Raw genomic sequence first — 14,918 nt, 5'->3', positions numbered from 1 at the left:
CTATATAATAAAGCAAGAAGCACATGAATAAAGTATAAATACAGGCTAATTTTTAGAAACACTTATTAATTCAACTGTTTAGTCTTAACTCTGAAAAGCTATATTTTGGATATGCAGTAGAATAATGGTATAAGCTCATTTTGAATTATCCTCAGTAAGATATGTTCTCTGATTTTACTCAAGTTAGTGGGGCAAAAGTTCAGGCTAGGCTGCCTGTTTTTTTTGTTGGTGTTCTTTCTCCCTTAAAAACTCTGAATCATCACAACTTTGTTATTCAAAGTGGCTTCCAAGTTAACTCTATTTTTTTATTTGCTTAGCTTGACAGAATGCAAACAAATCATTGAATGCAAATTTATGCCCTTTCCAAATTCACTAGGCTAGGCTTAGGCTAGGCTAATTGCTTCAATGATAAAGTTCTAGTTTAGGGGCTTTTTGACATCTTGGAAAGGGGCATCCACCACATGGCTAATATGGGAGTAAAGTTCATTTGTGATGAAAATGGATATTCTAGCCTACTATTGTCTATCAGTATATTTGACAGTGTGAGTTTTGTATATGGTTAAAATATTCTAGCTAATTGCATATTTGTTAAGAAGATTTTGACACATCTAATAGTGAAACAATCTACTTTCTAGGTAGTATGATAGAGATTTTATAATGATTTAACTGGTGAGATTGGGATACCACCAGATGGCTAATTTGACAGTATATATATATATATATATATATATATATATATATATATATATATATATATATATATATATATATATATATATATATATATATATATATATACACAAATGTTTTAATTAGCCAACCAACCAACCAGTATTTTAAGCCTAGGAGTCCAGCTGGACATAAGGAAACATAATAAGAAAACAATCCTTACTCTATAATATGCAGAATAATCCTAGTAAACACATTTTACAGGGGGGGGGGCCTTATCTTCACTTCTTTCCTTGTTTTTTCTAGTTTTTCTAAGAAATTCATGAATTTCTTAGAACCTATACATTCACAGAATATATACCCCCACCCCCCTAATGTGCAAATAGGTATACCTATACCTAGACCATAATGTGCCTATTTGCACATTAGGGGGGTGGGGTATATATTCTGTGAATGTATAGGTTCTAAGAAATTCATGAATTTCTTAGAAAAACTAGAAAAAACAAGGAAAGAAGTGAAGATAAGGCCCCCCCCCTGTAAAATGTGTTTACTAGGATTATTCTGCATATTATAGAGTAAGGATTGTTTTCTTATTATGTTTCCTTATGTCCAGCTGGACTCCTAGGCTTAAAATACTGGTTGGTTGGTTGGCTAATTCAAACATTTATATATATATATATATATATATATATATATATATATATATATATATATATATATATATATATATATATATATATATATATATATATATATATACATATATATATACATATATATATATATATATATATATATATATATATATATATATATATATATATATATATATATATATATATATATATATATATATATATACTGTCAAATTAGCCATCTGGTGGTATCCCAATCTCACCAGTTAAATAATTATAAAATCTCTGTCATACCACCTAGAAAGTGGATTGTTTCACCATTGGATGTGTCAAAATTTTCTTAACAAATATGATTGGCTTGAATATTTTAACCATATACAACATTCACACTATAAAATATGCTGATAGACAATAGTAGGCTAGAGCCAAATCTTGACCACACATTTAAAGCTTGAGCCTAATCTTAGAAAATGGGGTAAATTTTTACCAAATCATATTATTGACTTATGAATAAAGTGAAAATACTACTTGATGTCTTTTTTTATGCTTTTTCCAAATATAATAATCATTTTTGTCAGAAATGAATTTTAAGTAAAATTATACTTCAGCTACTTTTGGCTATCTTGGAAAGGGGTTAGGTTAGGAAAAATGAAACTTTCAGAGATGGGTCTACAGGCTAAAGTATTTCCCACGAAGGTATTTTGAAGTAAATAACTTCGCTCCTTCTCCCTTTGGAGGGTTCTGAAATTTGCCTACATGAAAGGTCTATACCAATTGAATTTTTGACAGAACAATATTTACCATAATTTTCAGTAATATTTACCAATATTTACCAAATTTTATTTCTGATGTAAATTGGAGGTAAGTTTAAACTTTATCCCCACCCCCTAATGTGCAAATATATACCCTGAATTGGTATATAGGGGTGGGGGTAAAATTCATTTCCATCAAAAATGATTATTATATTTGGAAAGAGCATAATAAAAGGCATCAAGTGGTATATTCACTTTATTTGTAAGTCAATCATATGATTTGGTAAAAATTAACCAAAAATGCTGTCTAGTCTTTGGCACAGGATTTTAAACTTAAAACAACATATCCAAATTACAAACATGGTCAACCTTGGATAGATTCAAACTAAGACATGTCTTGTGAAACAAAATAATTGTACTTAAATAGGCTGGGGTGTAGGCCCATAGGCAACTTTTATTTAATTAAAATGTTGAAAAACCAAATGTTTTCCAAGATTCTAGTCAGCCAATCCCAACTGGTCTAGTCCTAGCCATCAGTGAATCACAACTATCTAGTCTTATACACAAAAGGTGAGATCCTCTTTTCCCAAAATGTATTCAATTGAAATTATGAGATAGCCATTTTGTTACCACTTTACTGAAAACAAAACAAACTGTATTTTTTTTACTTTCATAAATAAAAAATTATCAAAACTTTAAGGATTAAATACCAGTGTATATCAATTAAACTGACAATCCATGGTAATTTTTCTCCCTTTTTTTTCAGTAAAGTGCAAATTATGTTCTAATCTTGAGAAGGCATGGGGTTTAACAGCCCTACTCATGTTAATTTCTGCACATTTTGAGTGTGACTCAGCTATTTATTGTAATTTCTGTTTGTTTTGAGTTTTATTTATTTGTTGATAGTGATCTGTGGTAGTCTTACACTTGAAAGATTATTTGACTTTATTTCTGCTCATTTTGGCTAAATAGAGCTCTTTACTTTTCTGTGGAAAACTTTTAAATGGGGATCTAACCATGCTTAACTGCTAATAATACAAGACCAGCTACTAACCTCATTTCCTACCTTAAGTGCATGCATTATCACTTTGATGTATTTTTCTAGTAATGTCAGAAAAACAGTTGGGATTTTAGAATAACATTTATAAATTCAAATGTTTATTGGATTAAATTGTATGCCTTGGAAGGAATCAATGCCTTTTGATTGTATTGCTTTAAAGCATTGGATTTAGTAAGTAAATTGTAGACTTTTAACTAACTTTGTAATTTATAATCATAGTTTAAAAAGTAGCCTATGGTCAACATAATAAGTTAACTTTTAGGGCCCAAAATGAAACTTGAACCTGAAGTAAATATTGTATTTAGAAAGAGTATGAAAAACCATCAAGTGATGTGTACACTTTCTTTCTAGATAAGTAATGGAAAAAAAAAGAAAATTAACCATAATCTCTGTGCTATGAAAGTGAAACCTTTGCAAAACGGATCTTCCATTCAAAGGATCTACAAGAAAAGTGATTTGAGTCTTAGGGTAAAAAACTAACTCAGGGTAAAAAACACATCATATGGCCTAAAACTCAACTGAAAAAACAGGTAGCCTATTACATTTTCAGAAACTAAAGCAAGTGAAAAGGAAAATAAACACTCAAAATTAAGGCTAAACTTTTTTTTTGTCAGAATGTAGATAGGTATAGACCTTTCATAAATGTGATCTTCTAAGCTGTAGAGACAATACCAATGTGTTGTATATTTTACACCCTGGATTTGTCCCTGAAAGTTTCATTTACTGATCTCACCTACTTTCAAGATGACAAGAAGCCCCTAGAATAGAATTTTGCCACTTCCATTTTGAGAAGGTATTGTTGATGTGTTTCCACTCTCCAGAAAGAAACATGCTAAAAAATAAAACAGAAAAACAATTCTTACTTCATACTATGCAGAAAAATTGTGCTCAACTGATTCTCTAGGCATAAACTACTTTTCTTCACTTTTTTTTTTATAAATAAAATGAATTTTCAGTAGGCTGATTAAAACATCTTAATGGAATAGAAGTAGCACCATGAGATTGCCTATTTTATGCTTCCTTTCAATAGAATAGTTGCTACTCTCACCATGCAAAATACCCCCTCCTTACATATAGCCCTAATAATAGATCTCTTAATTACTCCAATCTTGCCATGTGTAATAGTTCCTATATTAATTTGGTTATTTTGTCACTTTGGAATTTATCTCTGTGTATGTAATTTACCAAAATATAATCAAAAATCATTGTAAAAAGTAATATAGTGATCTGATTAACAGAAACAACCTGCATATCATAAAGTTAGAATTTCATTTTTATAGTGTTATCTTTTAGTTTTTTATATTCCTGGGCTACATGGGACCATTGGGGTAGAGGAGTTGGTGTATGAAACATGTTTATGCCTAGAAAAAATTTTTGTACATTTTTTTTGGCATTTTCTGAAGCAAGAGGTGTTGTTTTTTTTTTTTTAATGTGCTTCTTTCTGAAGAGTAGAAATAAAGCAATAATACTACTTTGGGCAATGTTCTATATAAAGAGCTCCTCAGAAGCAAATACCTTGATAAAATAAAGTAGTACCATTATATTCCTTATTTTTAGGCTACACTGTTTTTTTTATATCAGTTTCATGTTTCTAGCAATACAGCCCCTCCCCCCCTTTATGGTCCCATATGTAGCCACTGTATACAAAACTAAAAGAAAACAATGAAATCTTTCCTTTATAATGTGCAGCATGTTTCTATTAATCATTGTATCATGTTTCTTTCCATTATGCAAATAATATTTCATCCACAGTTTCATTGTAATCACTTAGGAAAACTGAATTTTACCATGTCTTGACTAGAGCTAACTATTATACAACACACCACAAGGTAAAACACAGCAAAGAAATATATTATTAAGTCTATATATTGGGCCATCAGGGAAAGGGGGCATTGTTAGAAATTTAATTATGATATTTGAAAAGAGCGTAAACTGAGAGTTCTAGTGATGCTACTTTTATTTTATAAGATGTTATTGCTAAGGAGCCCCTAATTTAGAATGGTACTCCATTTTGAGCCCCTAGTTAAGATCTTACAGGTGATACCTTTTCCATAACTTTGCCACTGGAAGTGAACTAGAAACCTACTATTAATAGTAAATCCATTACTTTTAAGTCATATAATCTAAAGGAATGGATTTTTCATGGTACAACCTAGTAATCTTGACAATTTATAGTTGTACAGCGTAGACTTTCATGAATGCAATCTTCTAAGCCATGGAAATAAGAAAAGGGCAGGTATGTTCCAAAGGCATATACCATGAATGGCATTTTTCAAGGTATAATCTAGCAAACTGGAAAATTTATAATCTTACTCTAAAATTTAAAAAGTTTTCCTGATGCCTGTACAAAAGAGTGTCTTTCCTGAGCTCTGAACTTTGTGTTAATGTTACAATAGCACATGGAAGAAGTAAACAAAAAAATTACAGATTGCTTTCCTTTTACAACAAAATTTAGATAGGTAACCTTTCATGAATGCAATCTCCTAAGGCCTGAAAATAAGAAAAGGGCACATATGTTAGCTTGGCAATACCCTCCCTGGGTATAACTTAGGCCCTAGATTCCTTCCTGCAGGTTCCATTCACTTAACTTGTGTACTTTCAAGAATGGCAAGAAGCCACCAGAATATAATTTTACCAATTCTATTATGAGGATTTTATTGATGTATTTACCATCTCTAAAAGGAAGCATGCTAAAAAAACAGATTGCTACTGTTTGCTTTTCTTCTAACACAACTTTTTTGCTGTTTCTATTTGCACTGGTTGTATGCTTATGGTAAAGTTTTCCTCTTAAATCTTAGAAGTTCTACACATCAGGATTTTCCTAATTGTTTTTCAAGTTTGCCCTGAAGTTCTTGACTGATATGCTATTTCAGGCCCAAATAAATAATTACAGAGATGCTAGCTGGCATATAACAAGTGACTTACCTCAAAGGGTAATTCCTTAACCCTTTGCTATTTAACATGTACTTTTCTGAACTGGAAATTCTTCACTCATCTTTTTAATCTGAATGCTGGTGACCTTTCTATTCAATTCAGTAAGAACAGTTTAAACAGGTTTAGTGAATAGGCAAGGATCTGGTTAAGTAAATTTAATTGTAAAAATGCAAGGCGATTCATTTTAGCTCCAATGATCCTTAAATATAATTAGTTTCTGATTTAAAAATATGGTGTCCCATATTAAATTAAGAGCAGTAGAGTAGAAGAGGGCCTCTGTGTGCTGGTTGACCATTCGTAATTTCATACATGGCTACTAAATTCCCTAAAATTTTTGGCATTATTGAAAGATCATACAGCAGTTGATCTGTTACAATGGTCACCAAGCCTTAACCTTAGCTGCCATTACCTTAAATTGCAGCTTGGAGCAATCTAAGGATTTCTCCTTGTAGAGCTCCAGAGTTGACAATTTGACTTGTATTCAGTATTCTTTAGTGACCAGGTGCACTGTGCTGATTCATATCTTCCCAGTTGAGTTTACAATCCCTGGAGGACCTCTCAGCATCCTGTCTTTGTTTGAAGATGTCGACAGATTCAGCAGTAACAGATCCTTCAGGGAGTTTATTCCAACTGTTGATGATTCTTGATGAAAAGAATTGAGACTCTGTATAGGGTAGGCTGCTTAACAAGTTTCAACTGATGACCTCTGATTCTTGAGTTAGGACCAACAGTGGGAAATAATGCTAGGAGTGTATTAGCCCTACTTGACCTATAGGTTAAAAAGCATCACCTCTGTTTCTCCTGTATGCAAAAGTTAGGAGTTTCAGCTTTGCTAGTCTTGCAGGGTAGGAAAGTTCCTGCATTCCAGATATTACTTTGTTGGTATGTCTCTGCACATCTTCCAACAGTTTTATGTCTTTTTTTTTAAAAAAAGGGGAGGCTAGAGACATTCCAACTTCAAGCTTAGGATGCACAAGTCCCTTATACAGAAGAATGATGACTTTAGAGGAACAAGTGGAAAGAGTATGCTTAATCAGCCCCATGGTTAAATTAGCACCAGATACTGACTTCTTAGCATGAGTGCTGAATTTTAATCCAGTATCAATAGTGGTTCCAAGATCTTGTTCGGTATTTACAAAGGAAAGTGGATGACCTGAGAGAAAATAAGAGCAACAAGGGTTCATTTTGCCAAAGTGGCACTTAACAAGATTAAATTTAAGAAGCCAAGCCTCAACCCATTGATCAAGAAGTCCAAGATTATTTTGTAGAAGGGCATGATCTTTACAAGATAAGGCTGGTCCAATGAGCTTCAGGTTGTCAGCATAGAGTGTTAGTTTACTGCTGATAGTGGAAGGAGCATCATTTATGAAGATATTAAAATGATCTTTCCAAAAAATAGGTTTTTCAGAGAAAAGCAAAGGCCATTTTAAACTTAAGCTCAGCAGATATAAATACCTGTTAAAATTCAAACTCAAAACAATCAGAAATTACTATTGAAGAATAAATGAAACCCAAAACAAACAGAAATTAAATAAACATTCATAGCAAAAAACATACAAGCAATAATATTAATGAATAAATAGATCTTAAAGCAAGTAATGATTAGATTGAATATGAAAATCAAGCTTAAAATGAAAAGAAATATTTTGCTATTGAAGTATAAATAAAACTTAAAATGAACAGAAATTAGATAAACAATCAATGCAAACAAACACACAATAAATGAATTAATAATTATAGTAAAATGTTAAACTATTGTAAAATTTTGAACTGATAAGCTTTCAGCAATTAATACCATTATACATCAAATAGTCAGTTTAATTTATTAGTTCTTTCAAAGATTGTTCAAGACAAATATAGTTTCACTACAAACAAGAGTTTTGATACTGCCCCCTTTCTTAACTGCAACTAGTTTCCCCCTCTCTGCACCCTATTTTCCTCAAACCCATTCAATAAGAGCTTTGAGAGAGCTGTTTTTTTTTTTTAATGGTCCAAAGATCATGTAACCAAAACTCCAGGGTCAACACAATCCTTCAGGGCCTGCAGTAGGCTTTGTAAGTTATGCCTGGGGGGGCATATACAGCTATTGTGGAAGGGATGCTTGTATAAACCAGAGAGGGCTCATTTGATTGGAAATTGAAAGTTCCAGTTCAGTTTTTAAGAGTCAAGTGAGATCAGAGTGCAACTATGCCCTCACGCCCCTTTTCCCCCAAATGAATCTGATAACAATTTTGAGATAGCTATTGTGTTAAAAATAGTTCAAGGTCAGATAAAAAAAAAAAATCAGTGTCAAAACAACCACAAAGGGCCGGGGGCAGGCATTATAAGTTATGCCCTGGGGGCATATATTGTTCTTATTGAAGGGATGCTTGTACAAACTTCAGAGAGGGCTGATTTGAATTGAAATTGAAAGTTCTAGTTGGGTTTTTAAGAGTCAAAAGAGATCAGAGGGTCCCTAGCCCCACCCCAACCCCTTTTTTCCCCAAACCCATCTGCTACAAATTTTGAGATAGCCAGTTTTTTAAAAATTGTTCAAAAATTAGATAACAAAAACTCTGGTGTTGACACAAACCACCTGGGCCCAGGGGGGGCAGGCATTGTCAGGTATGTCCTGGGGCCATATATGGTTCTTATGAAAGGGATGCTTGTATAAACTTCAGAGAGGGCTCATTTGAATGGAAATCGAAAGTTCTAGTTCATGTTCTCAGAGTAAAAGAAGACTAGAGGCAAACTAGCCCCTCCCACCCTCCACGCCTTTGGGTTTATTGGATGGATAAACCCATCCAAGAAAAATTTGAGGTGACTATTTTGTTAAAAATAGTTCAAACATCAGTTATTAAAGCTCCAGGGTCAACACCCCCCCCCCCCAGGGCCCAGGGACAGGCGTTGTAAGTTATACTCTGGGGTATATATGGCTCTTATAGAAGGGATGCTCATATAAACTTCAGAGAGGGCTCATTTTATTGAAAATTGAAATTTCTAATTCACTTTTAAAGATTCAAAAGAGATCGAAACGGAAAAAACCCCACGCCCTTTTTTCCACCAGCCAATCCGATAAAAATTTTGAATTAGCCATTTTGTTAAAAATAGTTCAAACGTCAGATAATAAAAACTCCAAGTTTGACACATGCCCATTTTTTCACTTTGATATAATTACTTTGATACCTGTTTTGATACTTTGATGAACATTTTATTTTTTTTTTTTTAAAGTTTGATTTTGAAATAAGGAATTTTTAAAAAACTTGAAAATTTTTGCAATCAAAAACAAACAAAAATGAATTAAAAAAAAACAACTATATGCATCTCATTCAGTCTTGGAAAATATAAACAACATCATATTGAATATTTGATGTAGAATGATATTAATTGTTGAAAGATCCATCAGTTCAAGAATTTATTTCACTATAATTTTATTTTTATTTTCAATTTTGCAAGAACTGGAAAAGAAAATATTTGTAATATAATTCGTTTTCAATGAAGCGCCAATGACGCAGTAGGCTTTTGGTTTTTACAGTTTTGATGCATAATGATATTAATTGCTGAAAGCTCATCAGTTCAAAATTGTACTATAGCTTTAATGTTTGTTTTCAATATTAAGTAGAAAAGAAAATATTTGTAATAAAATTGGTTTTCAGTAAAGCGCCAATGATGCAGTATGTTTTAGACTTTTACAGTGAGAGAAGGAGGTGATGCTCAAACTCTTGTTTGTAGTGATTTTTGTTTGTTTCAAGCTTGATTTGCATATTCAATTTAAGTTTCATTCGTTTTAAGATTTATTTATTCATTTACATTAATGTATATTGTATGTTTGTTTGCATTGATTCTTTATCTAATTTCTGTTCGTTTTAAGTTTCATTTATGCTTCAATAGCAAAATATTTTTTCTGATTTTAAACTTGATTTTCATATTCAATCTAAGCATTACTTGCTTTAAAATCTATTTTTTCATTTATTTATTACCTGCTGTATGTTTTTGTTATGATTGTTTATTTAATTTCTGTTTGTTTTGGGTTTCATTTATTCTTTAATAGTAATTTCTGGTTGTTTTGAGTTTGAATTTTAACAGGTAGCCAATTGGTATCTGCTGAGCTTAAGCTTAAAATGGCCTTTATTTTTTTTTGAAAAACTTATTTTTTGGAAAGTTTTTTAAATTAATTACTTACAACGCCTGCCTCTGGCCCTGGGGGGTTGGTTATTACAGGAGTTTTTCTACTGACCTTTGAACTATTTTTACTGTAATGGCTATTTTAAAAATTTTATTGGATAGGCTTGGGGGAAAAGGGTGGGTGTGTGGGGGGGCTATTTGCCCTCAGATGTCTTCTGACTCTTAAAAAGTGAACTAGAACTTTCAATTTCCAATCAAACAAGTCCTCTCTGAAGTTTATACGAGCATCCCTTTCATAAGAACCATATACGCCCCCAGGACAACACTTACAATGCCTACCCCCTGGACCCTGGGGGGTTGTGTTGGCTGGGGGGTTGTGGTTTTTGTTATCTAATTTTTGAACAATTTTTAAAAAACTGGCTATCTCAAAATTTGTAGCAGATGGGTTTGGGGGAAAAAGAGGCGTGGGGGGGGGGACTAGTTGCACTTAAATATCTTTGCTCTTAAAAAGTGAACTAGAACTTTCAATTTCCAATCAAATAAGCCCTCTATGAAGTTTATACAAGCATCCCTTTCATAAGCACCATACATGCCTTTAGGGCATAGCATAGAACGTGTTCCCCTGGGCCCTGGGGTTTATATTGACACCAGAGATTTTTTTATCCAACCTTTTAACTATTTTTTAAAACAAAATGTCTATCTCAAAATTTTCATCAGATGGGTTTGGAAAAAGAAGGTGTGGGTGTGGGGGGGGGGGCTAGTTGCCCTTGGATCTCTTCTGATTATTCAAAAGTGAACTCGAACTTTGAATTTGCAATCAAATGAGCCCTCTTTGAAGTTTATACGAGCATCCCTTTCATAAGAACCATATACGCCCCAGGGCATGACTTACAACGCCTGCCCCCCATGGGCCCTAGGTGGTTGTGTCGAAACCTGAGTTTTTATCTGACTTTTGAACAATTTTTAACTTAACGGCTATCTCAAAACTTTTATTGGATGCATTCGGGAAAAAAAGGGCATAGGGGGGGGGCTAGTTGCCCTCCAATCTCTTTTTAATCTTAAAAGCTGAACTACAACTTTCAATTTCCAATCAAATGAGCCCTCTTTGAAGTTTATTCGAGCATCCCTTCCATAAGAACCATATATGCCCCCAGGGCGTAATTTACAATGCCTGCCTCCATGCCCTGGGGGGTTGTCTCAACACCGGAGTTTCTGCTATATGATCTTTGAACTATTTTTAACAAAATAGCTATCTCAAAATTTTTATTCAATGTATTTGGGAAAAAAGGGCATGGGGGGGGGGGCTGGTTACCCTCTGATATCTTTTGATGCTTAAAAAGTGAACTAGAACTTTCAATTTCCAATCAAATGAGCCCTCTCTGAAGTTTATACAAGCATTCCTTCCATAAGAACCATGACCCTTGCCCTGAAAATTTTTTTGGGAAGTTTCCTGCTCAAAGATATAATTTCCAGAACTTTCAACTATGTTGAACAAAATGGCTGTCTCAAAATCTTGATTGGATGTGTTTGGGGAAATGGTAGGTGTGGAAGGGATGTTAGTTGCTTTCCAATCACTTTTGACTATTAAAAAGGATGCTATCCATTTAAATTTCCAATCAAATGAGCCCTTTTTGAAGTTTCTATGACAACACTTTTTATAAAAACCTTATATGCCCCTGGGGTATGACTTACAACCCTTTCCCTGAGGGCTGTAGGGGGTTTGTCATCCTCAAAGTCCTATTTTCCAAAATTTTCAATCAAGTTGAACAAAATGGCTATCTCAAAATTTTGATTGGATGTGTTTGGGGAAAAGGTGGGCGTAAGAGGGGGGTTATTTGCCGTTCAATCACTTTCGACTATTAAAAAGGGCACTAGCCCTTTCAATTTCCAATCAAATGAGCCCTTTTTGAAGTTTCTACGACATTGCTTTCTATAAAAAGCTCATATGCTCCCAGGGCATACCTTACAACCCTTGCCCTGAGGGCTGTGAGGGGAGTGTCCTCCTCAAAAACATAATTTCTATCTGGAAATCAACTATGTAGGACTAAATGACTATCTCAAAAGTCTTATACTAGCACCCTTTATATTAGTCAAAAGTGATTGGAGGGCAGGGAGATAAAACCCAGGTAGTGAAGGGAATCTTGGATCAGACATCCCAGGAAGAAGGCCTGGATGTGTTGTATCAAACGGACTGGGAATATTCAATTTTCCTGAAAGATAATAAACTTTTAGTGAATGTACATAATGAATCAACCTTGTATTATGAATGCGACTCTGCATACGCCGTCCAAAATAGAGCAGGTTCCCCTCATGCATATCACATTCGAGAGACTTTTGATATGTCTAAATCAAGTCTTATAGAAAAATGTCCTAATAAACTGGCCTCACTGGATCCGCCCCCAATGCTATGAACACTAGAATTAAACTAATATTTTTTAATAGACCATTAATAGACCATCCTTTCATTTTGCTTTCATTTTTGTGTGAAACTGATTGTCATTTTGGGACATCTTGAGTGTATTTTTCTTTTAAATTATCAGAAGCTCAATTTTGACAATATTTTCTATAATTTTCATCAAATTTTTGAAGTTCCTAGCACCCATGGCTGCCATCTTGGGTGCTAATTACTGTTTTACAGAACATCCACTGAATAGCTTGTTGTCTGAATCTTCATTATTTTTTTTTTAACGAAATTTCTATTCCAGGGAAGATTAGATGTTATTTGAAGCCACCTTTGTCACAGAATTTCAAAATATAATACTATGAAATAAAGATTTGTAAAGATGGGCAATATATCTGCCAAATTCAAGAAATTTATGCAAAAAGGAGATGAATACTCAGCTTTGCAGGTATAGTGAAAGCTATTTTTTATATATTTATTATATTTAAAAACTAAAAACCAAAGGGTTATCTTGATAAAGATTAACATGAAAGAAAAAAAGAAGAGGATTTAAATAAGCAAGAGACTTTTTAGAAGTGATGGGACTGCTAATTATAATTTAGGATTGAGAAAATTAGGGATTTTCCTGGAACCAGGGTCAGGATTGGAATCAAGAAAATTTTTTCAGCCCTCAAATAAATTACACTGTCAAGTATTATTTTTAAAGCAAGGCAAAATTGGATTAAATTTTCATGTAATTCAATTTTTAATTGGAATTTACGAAATTCTCCAAGTCTTTGATTGGGAGCCCCATGTATGCTTCTATACCACCATATGATGTTACTATAGGCTAGATGAGAACTCAGCTGTAACACTTGCTCGTAATCTATACTTAGGATTGTAAGATTAAGAACATATATACAAGATATGTATGGAAAGTCAGTTCTGTCTTTTAATAAATAAATAAAAAAACAAGTACAAATAAAGAAACAATTTTTTTTTTTACAAAAATTACAACCCTTACACCATTTGTTGAGACCACCCCCACAATTTTTCCAGGCATTTATCATATCATTGTACAAGTCTTTGTAGACCCTCTTCATAGAATATTGATGCTTATGATAAATGCCTGGAAAGTTGTGGGAACTGGGAGGTAATCGAAAAACAGTATATGGGCTGTATTTTTTTGTAAAATAAATTTTGTTGCTTTATTTTCACTTTTTTGTTAAATTAAAAATTAGAACTTACTTTCTGAACATACCTCATATAATATATATATATATATGACTGAACATTTCAATCATGACTTCACAATGTACTTTCTACAAGATTTTTTTTTAGCAGGGATTGTCATTTCAGAAACTATGTGTACTGCCTAACTTGTTATATTTAATGATGTCCAAACTGTACCACTTCTATGAATTGCTAATTGTAGCACTAATGTAGCATGTATAATGCAGCACTATATGTAGCACTAAGGCCAATCCCTCTGTGTGCGCTCTTCTTCCACATCAATCCATTCGAAGCTTCACTCTTTACCCCTCCAATGAAGTTTCGATTTAAGTCCTCTCTTGTGACCTATTCCCAGGCTTTTGAGATGACCTGCTTTTCATTTAGCCCCCTGATGGATGGCCAGAAAGCACAGTTTTGGGCAATCTGTCGTTTTTCATCCAAGAAACATGACTTAGCCATCTTAACCTTTCTTTCTTGTGTTTTTATTGTTTAACCCAGTGGTTTCCAAGCTTTATTTTCTCACGGCTTCCTTAAAAATATTTGATTATATGGCACCTCCCTTCCATTTTACAAAATAGTTTGAACACAAAAAATAGGTTACTTACGTGTTATAGCGGCCACACTTCAAAACCTGTTTTAAACATAGCCAGAAAACTCATTTAGTTTGTAATGTGTACTAATAGTGGAAAGTGTCTGACCATGGATGTTCAAATGAAGACTTGAGATGAAAAATGAAGAATAAAGACTTGACTTTTCCAGAATAAGGGGGTGTTGCCTAAAACAAAAGTGCGTCAATGTACACAACATGACTTTATTCTCTTTTTAGAAGGACCCTTTTTTGGAAGTGTGAAACTAGGCCATTTTTGAAGAAAGTCGATTTGTTTTGTGATACGTGGTTTGCTATTAGTAAAATACCATTTGTTACTACGTTTTGTTTCATTTATTGCTGGGCTTAGGAACTGTCATCTGTGGCTTGGTGTGAACAAGAGCTAGGCATTTGTGACACAACAGATTTACCTAATTTATTCATCATATTTTGGTATATTTCATTGGGATTAACCTAACTTCACTTCTTTGGTGTGGTCGCCTTAACAAGTGAGTACAAAAATTAGTAATAGAAAATGTATTAAGATAAACTCATATAGCCTACA

At 33.3% G+C, this 14,918-nt stretch overlaps 1 protein-coding gene across 1 annotated transcript in view; it reads left to right on the top strand.

Annotated features, from left to right (window-relative positions):
* Window positions 1-33: 33 nt before the first annotated feature.
* Window positions 34-14,918, top strand: part of LOC148952484 (ankyrin repeat and IBR domain-containing protein 1-like) — a 108,621-nt gene continuing 93,736 nt past the window's right edge. The window contains exons 1-2 of the mRNA XM_089089914.1: window positions 34-127; window positions 12,860-13,003. Of these exons, the coding sequence (XP_088946040.1) occupies window positions 12,938-13,003 (66 nt within the window). The 5' untranslated portion in view covers window positions 34-127; window positions 12,860-12,937. The remainder of the gene's footprint in view (window positions 128-12,859; window positions 13,004-14,918) is intronic.

Source organism: Artemia sp. Qi Xiang Cuo, chromosome 5 (genome assembly GCF_049724085.1).
Source record: "Artemia sp. Qi Xiang Cuo chromosome 5, ASM4972408v1, whole genome shotgun sequence".
Lineage (NCBI taxonomy): Eukaryota > Metazoa > Arthropoda > Branchiopoda > Anostraca > Artemiidae > Artemia > Artemia sp. Qi Xiang Cuo.
The sequence above is the reverse complement of the archived record's forward strand: the minus strand, read 5'-3'. Positions and strand labels throughout refer to the sequence as shown.